This window comes from Phaseolus vulgaris, chromosome 1 (assembly GCF_000499845.2).
Source record: "Phaseolus vulgaris cultivar G19833 chromosome 1, P. vulgaris v2.0, whole genome shotgun sequence".
Lineage (NCBI taxonomy): Eukaryota > Viridiplantae > Streptophyta > Magnoliopsida > Fabales > Fabaceae > Phaseolus > Phaseolus vulgaris.
This window is the reverse complement of record NC_023759.2, coordinates 36813811-36826954: the sequence shown is the minus strand read 5'-3', so window position 1 is coordinate 36826954 and position 13144 is coordinate 36813811. Positions and strand designations below refer to the sequence as shown.

The 13144-nt window shown below is 35.4% G+C and overlaps 1 protein-coding gene across 1 annotated transcript; it reads right to left on the bottom strand.

Annotated features, from left to right (window-relative positions):
- Positions 1-9987: 9987 nt before the first annotated feature.
- On the bottom strand, positions 9988-12847 carry LOC137814048 (disease resistance protein RGA2-like). Its single transcript, XM_068616582.1, has one exon. It carries the CDS (start codon positions 12787-12789, stop codon positions 10150-10152), a length of 2640 nt encoding a protein of 879 aa, XP_068472683.1. The 5' UTR covers positions 12790-12847; the 3' UTR covers positions 9988-10149.
- Between the last annotated feature and the right edge of the window lie 297 nt (positions 12848-13144).

The following is a 13144-nucleotide window of genomic DNA, read 5'->3' as shown; positions in this document are numbered from 1 at the left end:
ACAAATGAAATAAAAGCTAAATCAAATGTGATGCATTTGACGCCTAATTTGAGACATAACACATGGAACATGTGATGGAAAGCTTTTAAGCACATGGAACATGTGCTCTCTTCTCCAAGGCTTTAGTCATAACCGACCTTGGTTAATTTAGGTGTTCAAAGAACCTTAATTTAACCAAGGTTGGTTTTTAGGTACCAAATTTCACCTAAAAAGAATTACAAGTAAAATTTGCTATTCTACTTTAACAAGAAAAATAAATCCTACTTCTTTACTAGAGTTATGGCATTTTAAACATGTACAAGAAGGTTTCTCTGCCATCAGTAGCAGTATTCCAATCTTTTTTATCCCTCTTGGCCATGGCTCTAGTGGTAGGCCCGGATCTTCTCTTTGTTGGGCTTGCACTTGGACTTGTCCTTGGGTCTCTTCCATCATCCCCTCCCTCTTGAAAAGGATTTGTCCTCAAATCCAATGCTTCTACTTCTTCTTCTTCATTACTTCCTACAAAAGGCATTAAGTCCACAACATTAAAAGTATGATGAATTCCATATTCTTCAAGTAAATCAAGAATGTATGCATTGTTGTTAATTCTTTTGAGGACTTGGAAGGGTCTGTCACCTCGAGGACTAAGTTTGGACTTCCTCTTAGTTGGAAATCTATCTTTCCTAAGATGAAGCCAAACTAAATCTCTTTCTTCAAATACTATCTCTCTTTTCCCCTTATTGTTATGTTTTGTATATTTCTCAGTTTGCTGTTGTATTTGTTCTTTAATCCTCTCATGCATTTTCTTAACAAATTCAACTTTTTTTACTCCTTCCTTATGTAAAATTCTTGTGGATTAGGAAGTGGCAAAAAATCTAAAGGAGTAAGAGGATTAAATCCATAAACAACCTCAAATGGAGAAATATTAGTAGTTTTATGAACTACTCTATTGTATGAAAACTCAATATGAGGAAGATGCTCATCCCAAGATTTATGGTTGCCTTTCATGACTGCCCTAAGCATAGTACCAAGAGATCGATTTACAACTTCGGTTTGTCCATTCGTTTGAGGATGACAAGAAGTTGAAAAATTCAATTTGGTTCCAAGTCTTTCCCAAAGGGTTCTCCAAAAATGACTTATAAATTTTGGATCTCTATTGGACACTATGCTTCTAGGTAGTCCATGAAGTCTTACCACATCTCTAAAGAAGAATCTAGAGATATTATTTGCATCATCCACTTTGTGGCATGGAATAAAATGTGCCATTTTACTAAAACGATCCACAACCACAAAAATGGAATCAAAACCTCTTGCAGTCCTAGGAAGTCCAAGAATAAAATCCATGTTAATGTCTTCCCATGGAGCACTTTCAAAAGGTAAAGGAGTATAGAGTCCATGAGGCATTATTTTAGACTTAGCTTTTAAACATGATATGCATCTAAAACAAAGTCTTTGGACGTCTCTTCTCATATGCGGCCAAAAGAATTTTCCTTTTAAAAGCTGTAGAGTCTTACCAACTCCAAAATGGCCCATGAGACCTCCTTCATGAGATTCTTTTACAAGAAGTTTTTTATGTGTTCCTTGAGGTATACAAAGTTTTCCTTCTTTAAAAAGATACCCCCCAAACACATAAAATCCTCTTTGTGCTCTATGTTCACATTTAGAAAAGATGGATGCAAAATCATGATCTTCTTTGTAGAGTTCAATTATGTTTTCAAATCCAAGAATTTGGGCTCCAAGTTTTGAAAATAGGGCATGTCTCCTTGAGAGAGCATCGGCCACAATGTTTGTACTACCCTTCTTGTATTTGATAACATAAGGAAATTGTTCAAGAAATTCCATCCATTTTGCATGTCGTTTGTCCAACTTATGTTGACCTTTCAAATATTTTAAAGACTCATGATTACTATGAACGACAAATTCTTTAGATACTAGATAGTGCTCCCAAGTCTTTAAGGCCTTCACAAGTGCATAGATCTCTTTATCATAGGTGGGGTAGTTGAGAGTGGCTCCATGAAGTTTTTCACTAAAAAAAGCAATTGGATGTCCACCTTGCAACAACATGACACCTATGCCTACTCCCGATGCATCACACTCTAGCTCAAAAGTTTTTTCAAAATTTGGTAAAGTTAGAATGAGTGCATTAGTGAGTTGAGCTTTTAGCCTCTTGAAGGTTTGATCTTGCTTCTCGGTCCAACAAAATGGAGCGTCTTTCTTCACTAACTCATTGAGTGGTGAAGCTAGACTCGAGAAGTTAGGCATAAATCTTCTATAAAAGCTTGCTAATCCATGAAAACTCCTAACTTCCCCTACATTTTGTGGAATTGGCCATTCTTGGATGGCGTTGATTTTTTCGGGGTCAACATGTACCCCATTTTTGTTAACAATAAACCCTAAAAATACTACACTATCAACACAAAAGGTACATTTATCTCTATTAACAAACAAACTATTATACCTAAGCACTAGGAGAACTTCCCTAAGGTGACTTAGGTGAGATTCTAGGCTTTTGCTATATACTAAAATATCATCAAAATAAACTACTATATATTTACCTATACAATCCCTTAAGACATGATTCATTAGCCTCATGAAAGTGCTAAGTGCATTAGTGAGCCCAAAAGGCATCACTAACAACTCATATAGTCCAAATTTGGTTTTAAAAGCGGTTTTCCACTAATCACCTTCTTTAATTCTAATTTGGTGATATCCATTTTTAAGATCAATTTTAGAAAATATGGTGAACCCATGCAATTCATCAAGCACAACACATTCAAGTATTGGAATTGGATGCCTATACTTGATGGTGATGTTATTGATGGCTCTACAATCACAACACATTCTCCACTTGCCATCTTTTTTGGGCATCAACAAGACAGGTACAACACAAGGACTTAGGCTATTTTGAACCCAACCCTTATCCAACAAATCCTACACTTGTGATTCTATCTCCTTAGTTTCTTCAGGATTAGTTCTATAGGCTGGTCTATTGGGTAGACTAGCTCCTGAAACTAAATCTATTTGATGTTCAATTCCTCTAAAAGGTGGAAGTCCACTAGGGCCATCCTTAGAGAATATGTCATCAAAGTCTTTTAAAATATCTTTTACTTGAGAAGGTAGAACACAAGTCTCAGTAAGTGTGGCAGTGCATGTAAGTGTTCCTTTACAAAGTAGGAGGCTTGAAGGTTGTTCAAAAAGAAGTATTTTTTCAATCTTATTTTCAAATTTTTCTTTTTCTTTTTGAATGACCTTGTGGGAAGGAACACTCTTCTCCCATGTCTCTTTTTCCTTAAGGGCTTTTTCTTGGTTTTCTACTCTTTTTTTTTTTCTCTTCCTCTCTTTTTTTCCTCATTTGCACTTGGTCTTTTATCACTTGGGAAGATGATAAGGGATAAAGTACAAACTTCTTTTCTTTGTGAGTGAAAGTAATCTCATTGGTAAGACCATTGTGCATAGTTTTCTTATCAAATTGCCAAGGTCTACCAATAAAATATGACAAGCTTCCATAGGAACTACATCACACAAAACTTTATCTTTATAGTTCCCCACAGAAAACTCGACTTTCACTTGTTGATCTACAGTTAACTCCCCATCTTCATTGATCTATTGAAGTTTGTAAGGTTTAGGATGAGGGATTAATTGTAGATTCAACTTTTCAACCATCCTAGCGCTACAACAGTTGCAGCAAGAACCACTATCCACAATGAGAGAACACACATTTTCAAAAACTTTACACCTTGTGTGAAAAATGTTCTCCCTTTGTGTCTCTTGGTTCATACTAGGTTGATTGTTGAGGGTTCTACGGATCATCATTAACTCACCCTCACATGGATAAGCCCCTTCACTACTTTTTTTTCTTCTTCCCCGTTAGCTTCATCACTTTGGCTACTATATACATCATTACCCCTTAAGAATATAGTTCTCCTATTTAGGCATTGGGCAGCTATATGACCTCTTCCAAAGCATTTAAAACATTTTTTATCTCTGCTACGGGGTTGTGGGGTTATCACTTCTTTATCTATATTTTTGGGAGTTTCCTTATATCTTTCCTTTGAAGTTTCCTCTTTTTTATACTCTCTCTTGGGATAGGAGTTAAAATATGAACCTTCCCTATGACTTTTCCTTAAATTTTGTTGTTCACCTTTGATACAAATTTGAATTAAATCATTCAAGTCTCTATAGGGTAAAAGTTCAACTCTATCTCTAATCTCAAGATTGAGTCCACTCAAAATCTTGCTATGGTAGTGGTCTCGGACTCTCTAATTGAGGTTCTCATCATGTATAATTCCATTTTCTACCTATATTCCTCTACGTTCATAGTCTTTTGTTGGAGTCTTTGGAGCTTGTACATTAACACCCTATTATAATAGGAGGGAATATGGCGGCGTCTTAAGGCTCCCTAAGATCATTCCAATACTCTATGGGAGGGTCCTTATGAAGGCGCCTATCTTGCTCAAGGGCAATCCACCAATACATAGCATTACCTTGAAAGATTAGGGTGGCTAGGGGTACCTTTCGTTCCTCACTCACTCTATGGCAAGCAAACAATTGTTCTACCTTCATTTCCCAATCTAGATAAGCTTTTACGTTTTCTTTTCCATGGAAATAAGGTAGGTCTACCCTAACCTCCTTAGCGCTTTCTTGTCTTTCTCTTCTAGCTCTCCTAGGGGGTGGTTGATAATAGTCATTAATTCTAAGATTTTGTTCCCCAAAAGAATCATCTCCCCTAGAGCTAGATGCATGAGAACTTTTTTTTGATTTGTTGTATTCATCCCTTTCTCTAACCAATTTCACTCTTCTATCATCAAAGCAAAATGTTCATCCCTCTCTTTGAGTTGGGACTCATATTGCAATTGTCTATATGAAAGTGATTGAAAGTCTTGTGCTAATTGTTTCAAAAGAGTTTTAATGGACTCTCTATCACTTTCACTAGAATGATGAGAATGAGAAGACATGGTTAAATTTATGTGTTAAAAGCAATTTACTAAACGAAAGATAGGTGGAGTAATGTAGGTAGATTCCCAGGAAAGGGAGGTGGATCACTTGGATCACTTAAGTACCAAGCCTTTCGTTGCCAAATTCTATCCTTCAAGACTTTAACAAACCTTTCTCTAAGTAATTCACTTTGAGCACAATCAAGAATGAAAACAATATTTAAGGAAAACAATGCAAAGCAATTAAACAATACAATTTGAAAAAAAATTGCTATAGTAAGCTTTAAACTAGACGTATCCTAAGGTGAGGCTTCTAGGAACTTAGAACCATTGAAGACACACTCGCCGTCTATTACGCAATACAAAGCAATTAAACACTTTAATAGAAAAAATTGGTATCTAGAAAGCTTGTAAACTAGACGTTTCCTAAGGTGAGGCTTCTTGGCACTTTGAACCTTTGAAGACACTCTCACCGTCTAATACGCAATTAATCCACTAATTATTCAAGGTTTTGCAAGTTACAACTCAAAGAAAATACAAAGAAAATTGAATTGACAAAAATTTAGAAATTCCTATTCTATGCAATCCTTCTTTTCTTTTTGACACTCCTTCTTTGTGTAAGTGTTTAACTTCACTTGGTGCTACTCTCTTGCTCAACCTCTCAAGGATATTCAACTTTAAAAATTCAAAACAACACCTACTAAGTGATAAAGCTCTCACCAAATATGTTAGCTCCAAACTTAACAAGCACCTTTGAATTATTTATCCACCAAGAAATGAGGTCAACAAAAGTTAAAGCAACAAACAATTCAATTTGAAATTGGAAAACAGCAAAGGGAGTTGATGTATGACAACTTGAAAGAGTAATTGAACAAATATTGACAAGCAAAAAAAATAAGGTACTCAACAAATGTACAAATTGAACCTAGAGAATGACACTAGATTTGGATTAACAAAACCAAAACAGTACTACAAAATATTAAGGTGTCAAAAAGTGTGACTTACTTGATTTATGCTGAGCAGAATCTTTCAAATTTGGATTTGAATTTTTAACCACAAACAGATCAATATCTTAACTAACTTTTGGCGCTGGAATCACACTAAAAGAATGCACCAATTAATTGTGATAAATTTTTCAAATCTGATGACGCTTCACCATTTTTTTTTTCGCGCCAGAATTGCACACTGATTGTATTTGATTTATCATTTTTTTTCTATTTTGAATTTTGGTTCACTTTTTTTTTTACTTTTTTCTAACACTTCAAACTATTCAGATCCAGAATTTCATAATTTTTCTCCAACGAATTTAATTTCATAAGCAAAAACAGCCAACACAGAATCAAAAACAGAGGAAGCCTAATTCTGGAATTAAAAACAGTTTCAAGAAACTTCAAAAACACAATAGAATTGATGTATAAGAACTTGTGTGGATCTAGCACACAAATATGAACTCAAATCTAAAAATTAAAATGCACCAAAGGATCAAATACAAAATTATAAATCTGGACTCAAAAAGAAAATCAATGAACCAAAATTATCAAGAAAAGTACTACATAGAAGCATTGACAATTTAGGAGAAACATGACTTGACAAAACATCTATGGATTCAAAAATAAAAAATGACTCAAACACAACAATATGAACCGATTAAAATTGCAAGAAAGACTCAAATCTAGCAAAATTAAAACAGCAACACCAAAACTCAAAGGAAACCTACACAAAATTGAAATTAGAAGCTCAAAAACAATTTGAACACATTGCACCGATTGGATTTATCCAAACAACATCTAAATCAAAAATAAAATGCAAAAACAACAAGACATTCAAGGATACAAGATGAACAACACGAAATCAAGATGAGAAGAAGAAGGCACACTTAGCTCTTGAAGAACCTAGGCTCATGATACCACTTGATGGAGGTGTACCTTCATCCGTTAGCTTTCCTTTGGTGGATTGGCGGAAGCATTCATGCAAGAGAATGAGCAAGAAAATCACGTAGAATTGTGGACTCCTTGAAGGTGCATGCTAGGTGTGGAAAGTGAGTGGTGAGGCCATCTCACTTGGCAAAGGTGAAGAATAAATATTAAAATGTCTATCCTAGAGAGGTAGGAGACAAGGAGTAAAATTGGCACAATTTTGACAGCAATTTGCTCCAGAATAATCTTTCCATTTCATGAACCAAGCACCTCCTTATATAGGATTGGAGGGCCGAAATTGGAAGAGTCAAATACAAATGAAATAAAAGCTAAATCAAATGTGATGCATTTGGCGCCTAATTTGAGACATAGCACATGGAACATGTGATAGAAAGCTTTCTTCTCCAACGCTTTAGTCATAACCGGCCTTGGTTAATTTAGGTGTTCAAAGAATCCTAATTTAACCAAGGTTGGTTTTTAGGTACCGAATTTCACCTAAAAAGATTACAAGTAAAATTTCTTATTCTACTTTAACAAGAAAAATAAATCCTACTTCTACACTGGAGTTATGGCATTTTAAACATGTACAAGAAGGTTTCTTTGCAATTAGTAGCAGTATTCCAATCTTCTTGATCCTTCTTGGCCATGGCTCTAGTGGTAGGCCCAGATCTTCTCTTTGTTGGGCTTGCACTTGGACTTGTCATTGGGTCTCTTTCATCATCGACCGGTCACTACCATGACTCGGCATGGCCTGACCGAGCTGACCGAGACCTCCACGGACAGACAGGTTGATCGACACCCTACCTTATTCCATTAACGCTCAAACCAAGGTCAGTGAACCCAAACTACCATTAAGAATTAGGTAATACGACCGTAAGTATGATCCATTCCACTAATCAGACCCAATAAGGTAAGCCCATTAAAATAATATAAATACCACACATTCCATGAAGAAAGGTACGTCATTATCACGGTACACTCCCAAGTGTCAAATACCTTCTTTACTGACTTGAGCGTCGGAGTGCCTTCTGCAGGTACCTCTCCCATTTGGCATTCACCCGAGATTGAGAGACTGAGAGCGTGAAGGCCAGAAGGATCGTAGTGAAGCTTTAGCAACCTGCTCGAAGGAAGGAAGAAGACAAAGCCTTCAATAGTTCTCTAAGTCTCATCTCTCTAGCAGGAACAGGTTCCACCGTAGAGATGGAAGAGTCATTTCATGAAAAACATCGCGTCTGACCCATATACTAAACAAAAGTTATGATAATAATTGTGGAGTGATATGATATAACCATGCCACACAAAAACTCATTAACCCACAATGCTTTTTTTTTATCTTATTTAACCTCCACCTGAAAAGCCCATCAATATGACTCGATTGATCATCACTTCCCCTGTCCATTTGTCTAAGATGGTTTACAGATATGTAAGGACTTGTTAGACTCCAAGCTCATCGCACAACTATCTCACCTAACAAGTGGGAGAAAGCATCTTGTCATCATATATTAGGATATGAGGAACTTGGAACCTGCAGATGATAGATTCTTAGATAAACTTATTTAATTTTTCAGCTGTAATTTCCACAAGATTCTACTTCCACCCACTTTGTGACATACTCAATTGACACTATTAATAAATTTCATCTATGGAATATAAAGTTTAGACACATGGACATATCGATGATGTATCAAATTTAAAAGACATTTTTTTGGATCTATAATACCATAATTTTTTAAAAATTTAAATTTATTATATAAATTTCCATTATGATTATAGAAATAAAATATAAAACTTATATATAATAAAAAAATATTTAAATTATATATAAGAATATTTTTATTTAATCTCCAATCATATTTTCATATAATGTGAAATTTGTTGAAGTTAATTAGTTTTTAAATAAATTTCAATTAAGTATATTTTTTTCAATGACAATCTCCTATCATATAATTTATTATGTCATATAGATTCTGTCTTGGTGTTTTATATTTTAGAAATTAGACATGTAGAGTGTGTAGAATGTCCATGTGACATGTACAATTACTTTGGTGGTGTGATATTTAACTCTCCATGCCACTGACAGTTGCGAATCTCTAAACAAATTGAGAAAAATTTCCTCTCTAAAAAGGTCAATGAAAATCGTTCTTAAGAATTTTACTCGATGTGACGGCAACATATATCCTCATGTACCTTCTCTATTATCTGAGGAATATGGTTATCCTCTACGCACCTTAGTAAAGGAGTTGAAAATACTCTTCGAAACAAATTTCCATCATATACTACGTACTGTGAAGCATTACATTAAACGATAGTTGCTTCATTTGGGCTTTTCGATCCTTTTCCTTCTGTCAACAATCATATGTACGATGTTATCCAAGACCATTGCTTTGTTTCTAGTGATAGAACAACAAGTTCCTCCATCGACACTTGGTGCATCCACACATATTGATGATTACCTGACATCGTTGTACTGTCAAACTTCAAAACAAGGTATTCGTGCATTTTGTCTCTAGGAACATACAATAGTTCATTCTCTTCTAATCTCTTCTTAGTTCTCAATTCCCCAGCCTCAATATGAGAGGTTGCCCTCAATAGCCTACTAGTATATAGTATGGAATAACACTTATAGTTTATATCGTTACTTCAAGTAAATTAGTTTATCAATTATATATTTGGTATCATTGCTAATTACACAGAATGATCTGTATTAGATTGATTTTTAAAATTAATAAACTAAATTGGACTTATTAATATTAAAAACTAAAATTAAATAAATTAGTAAATTGGTCATTATATAATAAGTAACTTGTGAAAGAAGCCTAGGGCAGAGTTTTGCTCCCATAATATAATAATATATTGCACATAATACTCATGACAGCCCGACAAACTATTAGAAGGTTTCTTCTATTTACTGAACAAAACATAATCAATCAGTGAAATAGTGCTAACCATGATCCTATGATAACTTATGCAAATCACACAGCAGATCTAAAATGGATGGATTCTGAACAAATTAATGACATATATGTATGGAATACAAATACATAATATGTAGTTCAAATATAGAACTCTTGTTTTTTGTGTGGTTTGAGAAGAACATGAAGTTAACAGAATGAAAGCAGAGCAGATTCATGTTAAAGGCAGACATGCACAACAAAAAATCCAACTAAACTATATCTTTTATCATCATTGATATATTCAAGATACCAGCTATAAAAGTGTAAAGATCTGTTAAGATGGCAACAAAATAATATTGAAGTTAGATGATTTCATACATGATCAGAATTTAATTTGCAGCTCCCATGGTGTTCATCAGTTCAATTTTACTTAGTGCAGTTCAAGCGCAGTCGTGAAAGCATTTGAAAAAGAAGTTTCCTTTTCTTTGTTTCTCCAATGGAAACACATTTGATGTGAGAGATAAAGGACCAGTACTCACCAGACTCTGGTTCACATTTTCGACCCAATTCAGGGCAACCATCTATGATCAAATCTTCAAGGGCTCGTAGACGATGCATGTCACTTGGGAGATGCAACAACTGAGGACAGTTAACAATACAAAGCATCTTAAGATGAGTCATTGTGTTAAGCCACTCAGGAAGCATCTCAAGACAATGACAATTTGAAATTGACAATGTTCTCAAAGTGTTGGAGGCTCCTTGAATCCATTGAGGCAATGTCTGTTGCCGTGCACATTCCTCAATATGCAAATATTTCATCATCAATCTTTGGATTGGTCTTTCGCTGTTCAAGGACAGGTTTAGCATCACGCACCTTGTTACAATCAGAACCTCAAGTTTAGGGAGAAGATGAAGAGGTAAGGACTCTAGGTTCCCACATGATTGAATCATCAAAACTTCAAGGGATGGGAGTTGTGCCTGTGCTCCTCGGAACAAAAACTTCAAATTGTCACAGTATTCAAAAATCAAAGAATGAAAACTGTTCAAGCTTGCAAATTCATCCTCTGACAAAATAGACTGTTTTGTGGTAAAATACAATTTTCGGAGGCTGATTAACATCCCTAATCGTTTAGGCAATGTTTCAAGGCCCAAGCATCTTCTTAAAGACAACATTTGTAAGTTTTGGAGTTTGCAAAAAGAATTAGGAAGTCTTTTTATGCTACAATTATTATCAAGACTGAGAGGTCGCAGATGCTCCAATTTAGCAATTGAATTAGGAAGTGTCTCAAAAAATGAATCACTTAAATCTAAATGACGTAAGTATTTGTATCTTTTTATCCATGTTTCCAAAAGATATTCACTGCCAACACCCACTCCATCAACGGGAAATATTATAGTTCTCACACCTCTGAACTTGGGGAACAAAGTATGGCTTAGTGAGTCATTTTCAACAACTGATATATGCCTTATTTGCTCAGGTATTTTGTGAGTGTGGGAGTTCACCATTAGAAACTCCTCTTTCGCAACATACAGCGAAAGATCATGTACCAAATCATGTAGTTTAAAATAGTACATTGTGCCGAAGTCCTCAAAGTCCTCCAGAAATGATCTTGAATATAACTCATCTATATATAGTTTTCCAACATTCTCTATCTTCTGACTTCCAAATGGTGATCGAAGTAATCCAAGTGTGACCCAAAAGTTAGCCATTTCAGCACTGGTAAAGCCAAAATCTTTAGGATAAAGAGAAAAGAAAGCAAAACAGTGCCTCAAATAGGATGGCATTTGATCATAGCTCAACTTTAGGGAAGGTAAAATGTCATCTTTCTGTTGTTTTAGGTTCCATAGCTCATGGTCTCTCATATTTTCCCATCTTTCTAAATCAAGCACTGAGAACAGGGAACTTCCTGAAGTTTTTAGTGCTAGTGGCACCCCTCCGCACTTTTTCACTATTTCTTTTCCAATTTCCACTAGATTTGGGTGTTCTTTTTCTTCACCTTCCCTAAATGCCCATTTGAGAAACAGAGATAAGCAATTCTCCGCAGAAAGACCTTCTAAAACATACGAGGGAACAGTGCCCATCATGGAAGCAATTGAGTGACTCCGTGTTGTCACTATGATTTTGCTTCCACTTGCACCAACTTTAATTAAATCTTTCAACTCTATCCATTTTGAACGATCCTCATTCCATACATCATCCAAGACTAGTAGAAACTTCTGGTAAGAAAGTTTATGTCTAAGACGACTTTGTAACTGCTCAATATCTAAATTGTTAATGCTTTCTTGGTGAACAACAGAAATGGTTGGATCAGAAGCAGAGTTGATGATTTTAACAATTATCTGCCTTATGTCAAAGTCATCAGAAATACACACCCACATCTTCAACGGGAAAAGATCATCCATTCTCTTATCATTGAACACCAACTTTGCTAGTGTGGTCTTCCCCAACCCTCCAATACCTACTATGGGAATAACACAAACACTTTGATCTCCATAACCATCACCATGAAGGAGAGGTTGCATCAAAAGCTTCATAATTTCTTCCCTATTCTTCTCCCTTCCTATAACCCGTGAAGCATCAACATGAGAATAAGTCATTTCTCTCCTTTGCAGACGGCTGTGATCAATATCAATCCTCTCAAGACCAAACTTGCTCCCATCAGCTGCTATCTTATCCAATCTACGCCTAACAGTTTTTATTTGCCTAGCCATCCTAAAACGGAAAACAAGAGAATTAGATGAAGAAAAGAAGTGGTCAACCTTCATCCTGGTGCTGCCTGAAGCTTTGAGAACTTGTTTTCTCAGGCTTTTGCTCTCAAATCCATCCAACACATCTTCCGCATCTAGGCATACGTTTTGAATCTGCCTGAGCCATTCACGCAACCCATGCTTCTTCTCCTTCTTCTCCTCAGCATCCAACAGCATGCCTTTTACAATTAACAAGGTGTCTCTCAGACCTTGCACATCCTCATACAGATCAAAGGCTCGAGAAACTTCTTCATAAAGATTAGATGCAAGCTTCCCTAGCAGAGATTCAGCAATTCCGAAGACAAAATATTCGGCCATGTTCTTGGTGAAAGAGCACAAAGTAGTTGTTATACAAGTTTGTGTTTGTGGGGTTTGGCCTTCCACATGTCAATTATACCCGTATAGCCTTATTACAAGCAACAAACAGAGCTTAAGTCTCTCAGTGAATTTTCACTGTTTAAGGTTAAATGTTACTTTTAGTTGTTTATCTTTTGGGGTTAAGTCAACGGATTGAATTTAAGTCTGAAGTATTTCATATCTTTTACAAGGTTTATTTTTTAATGTTTTAATTAAAACGTTAAATAGATTAAGAGAGTTTTAAAATAAGTTGGTGACTCTCCTTTTTTAATATACTATCCATTTTAAATCCAAAAATTAATTTAATAGTCTTTTT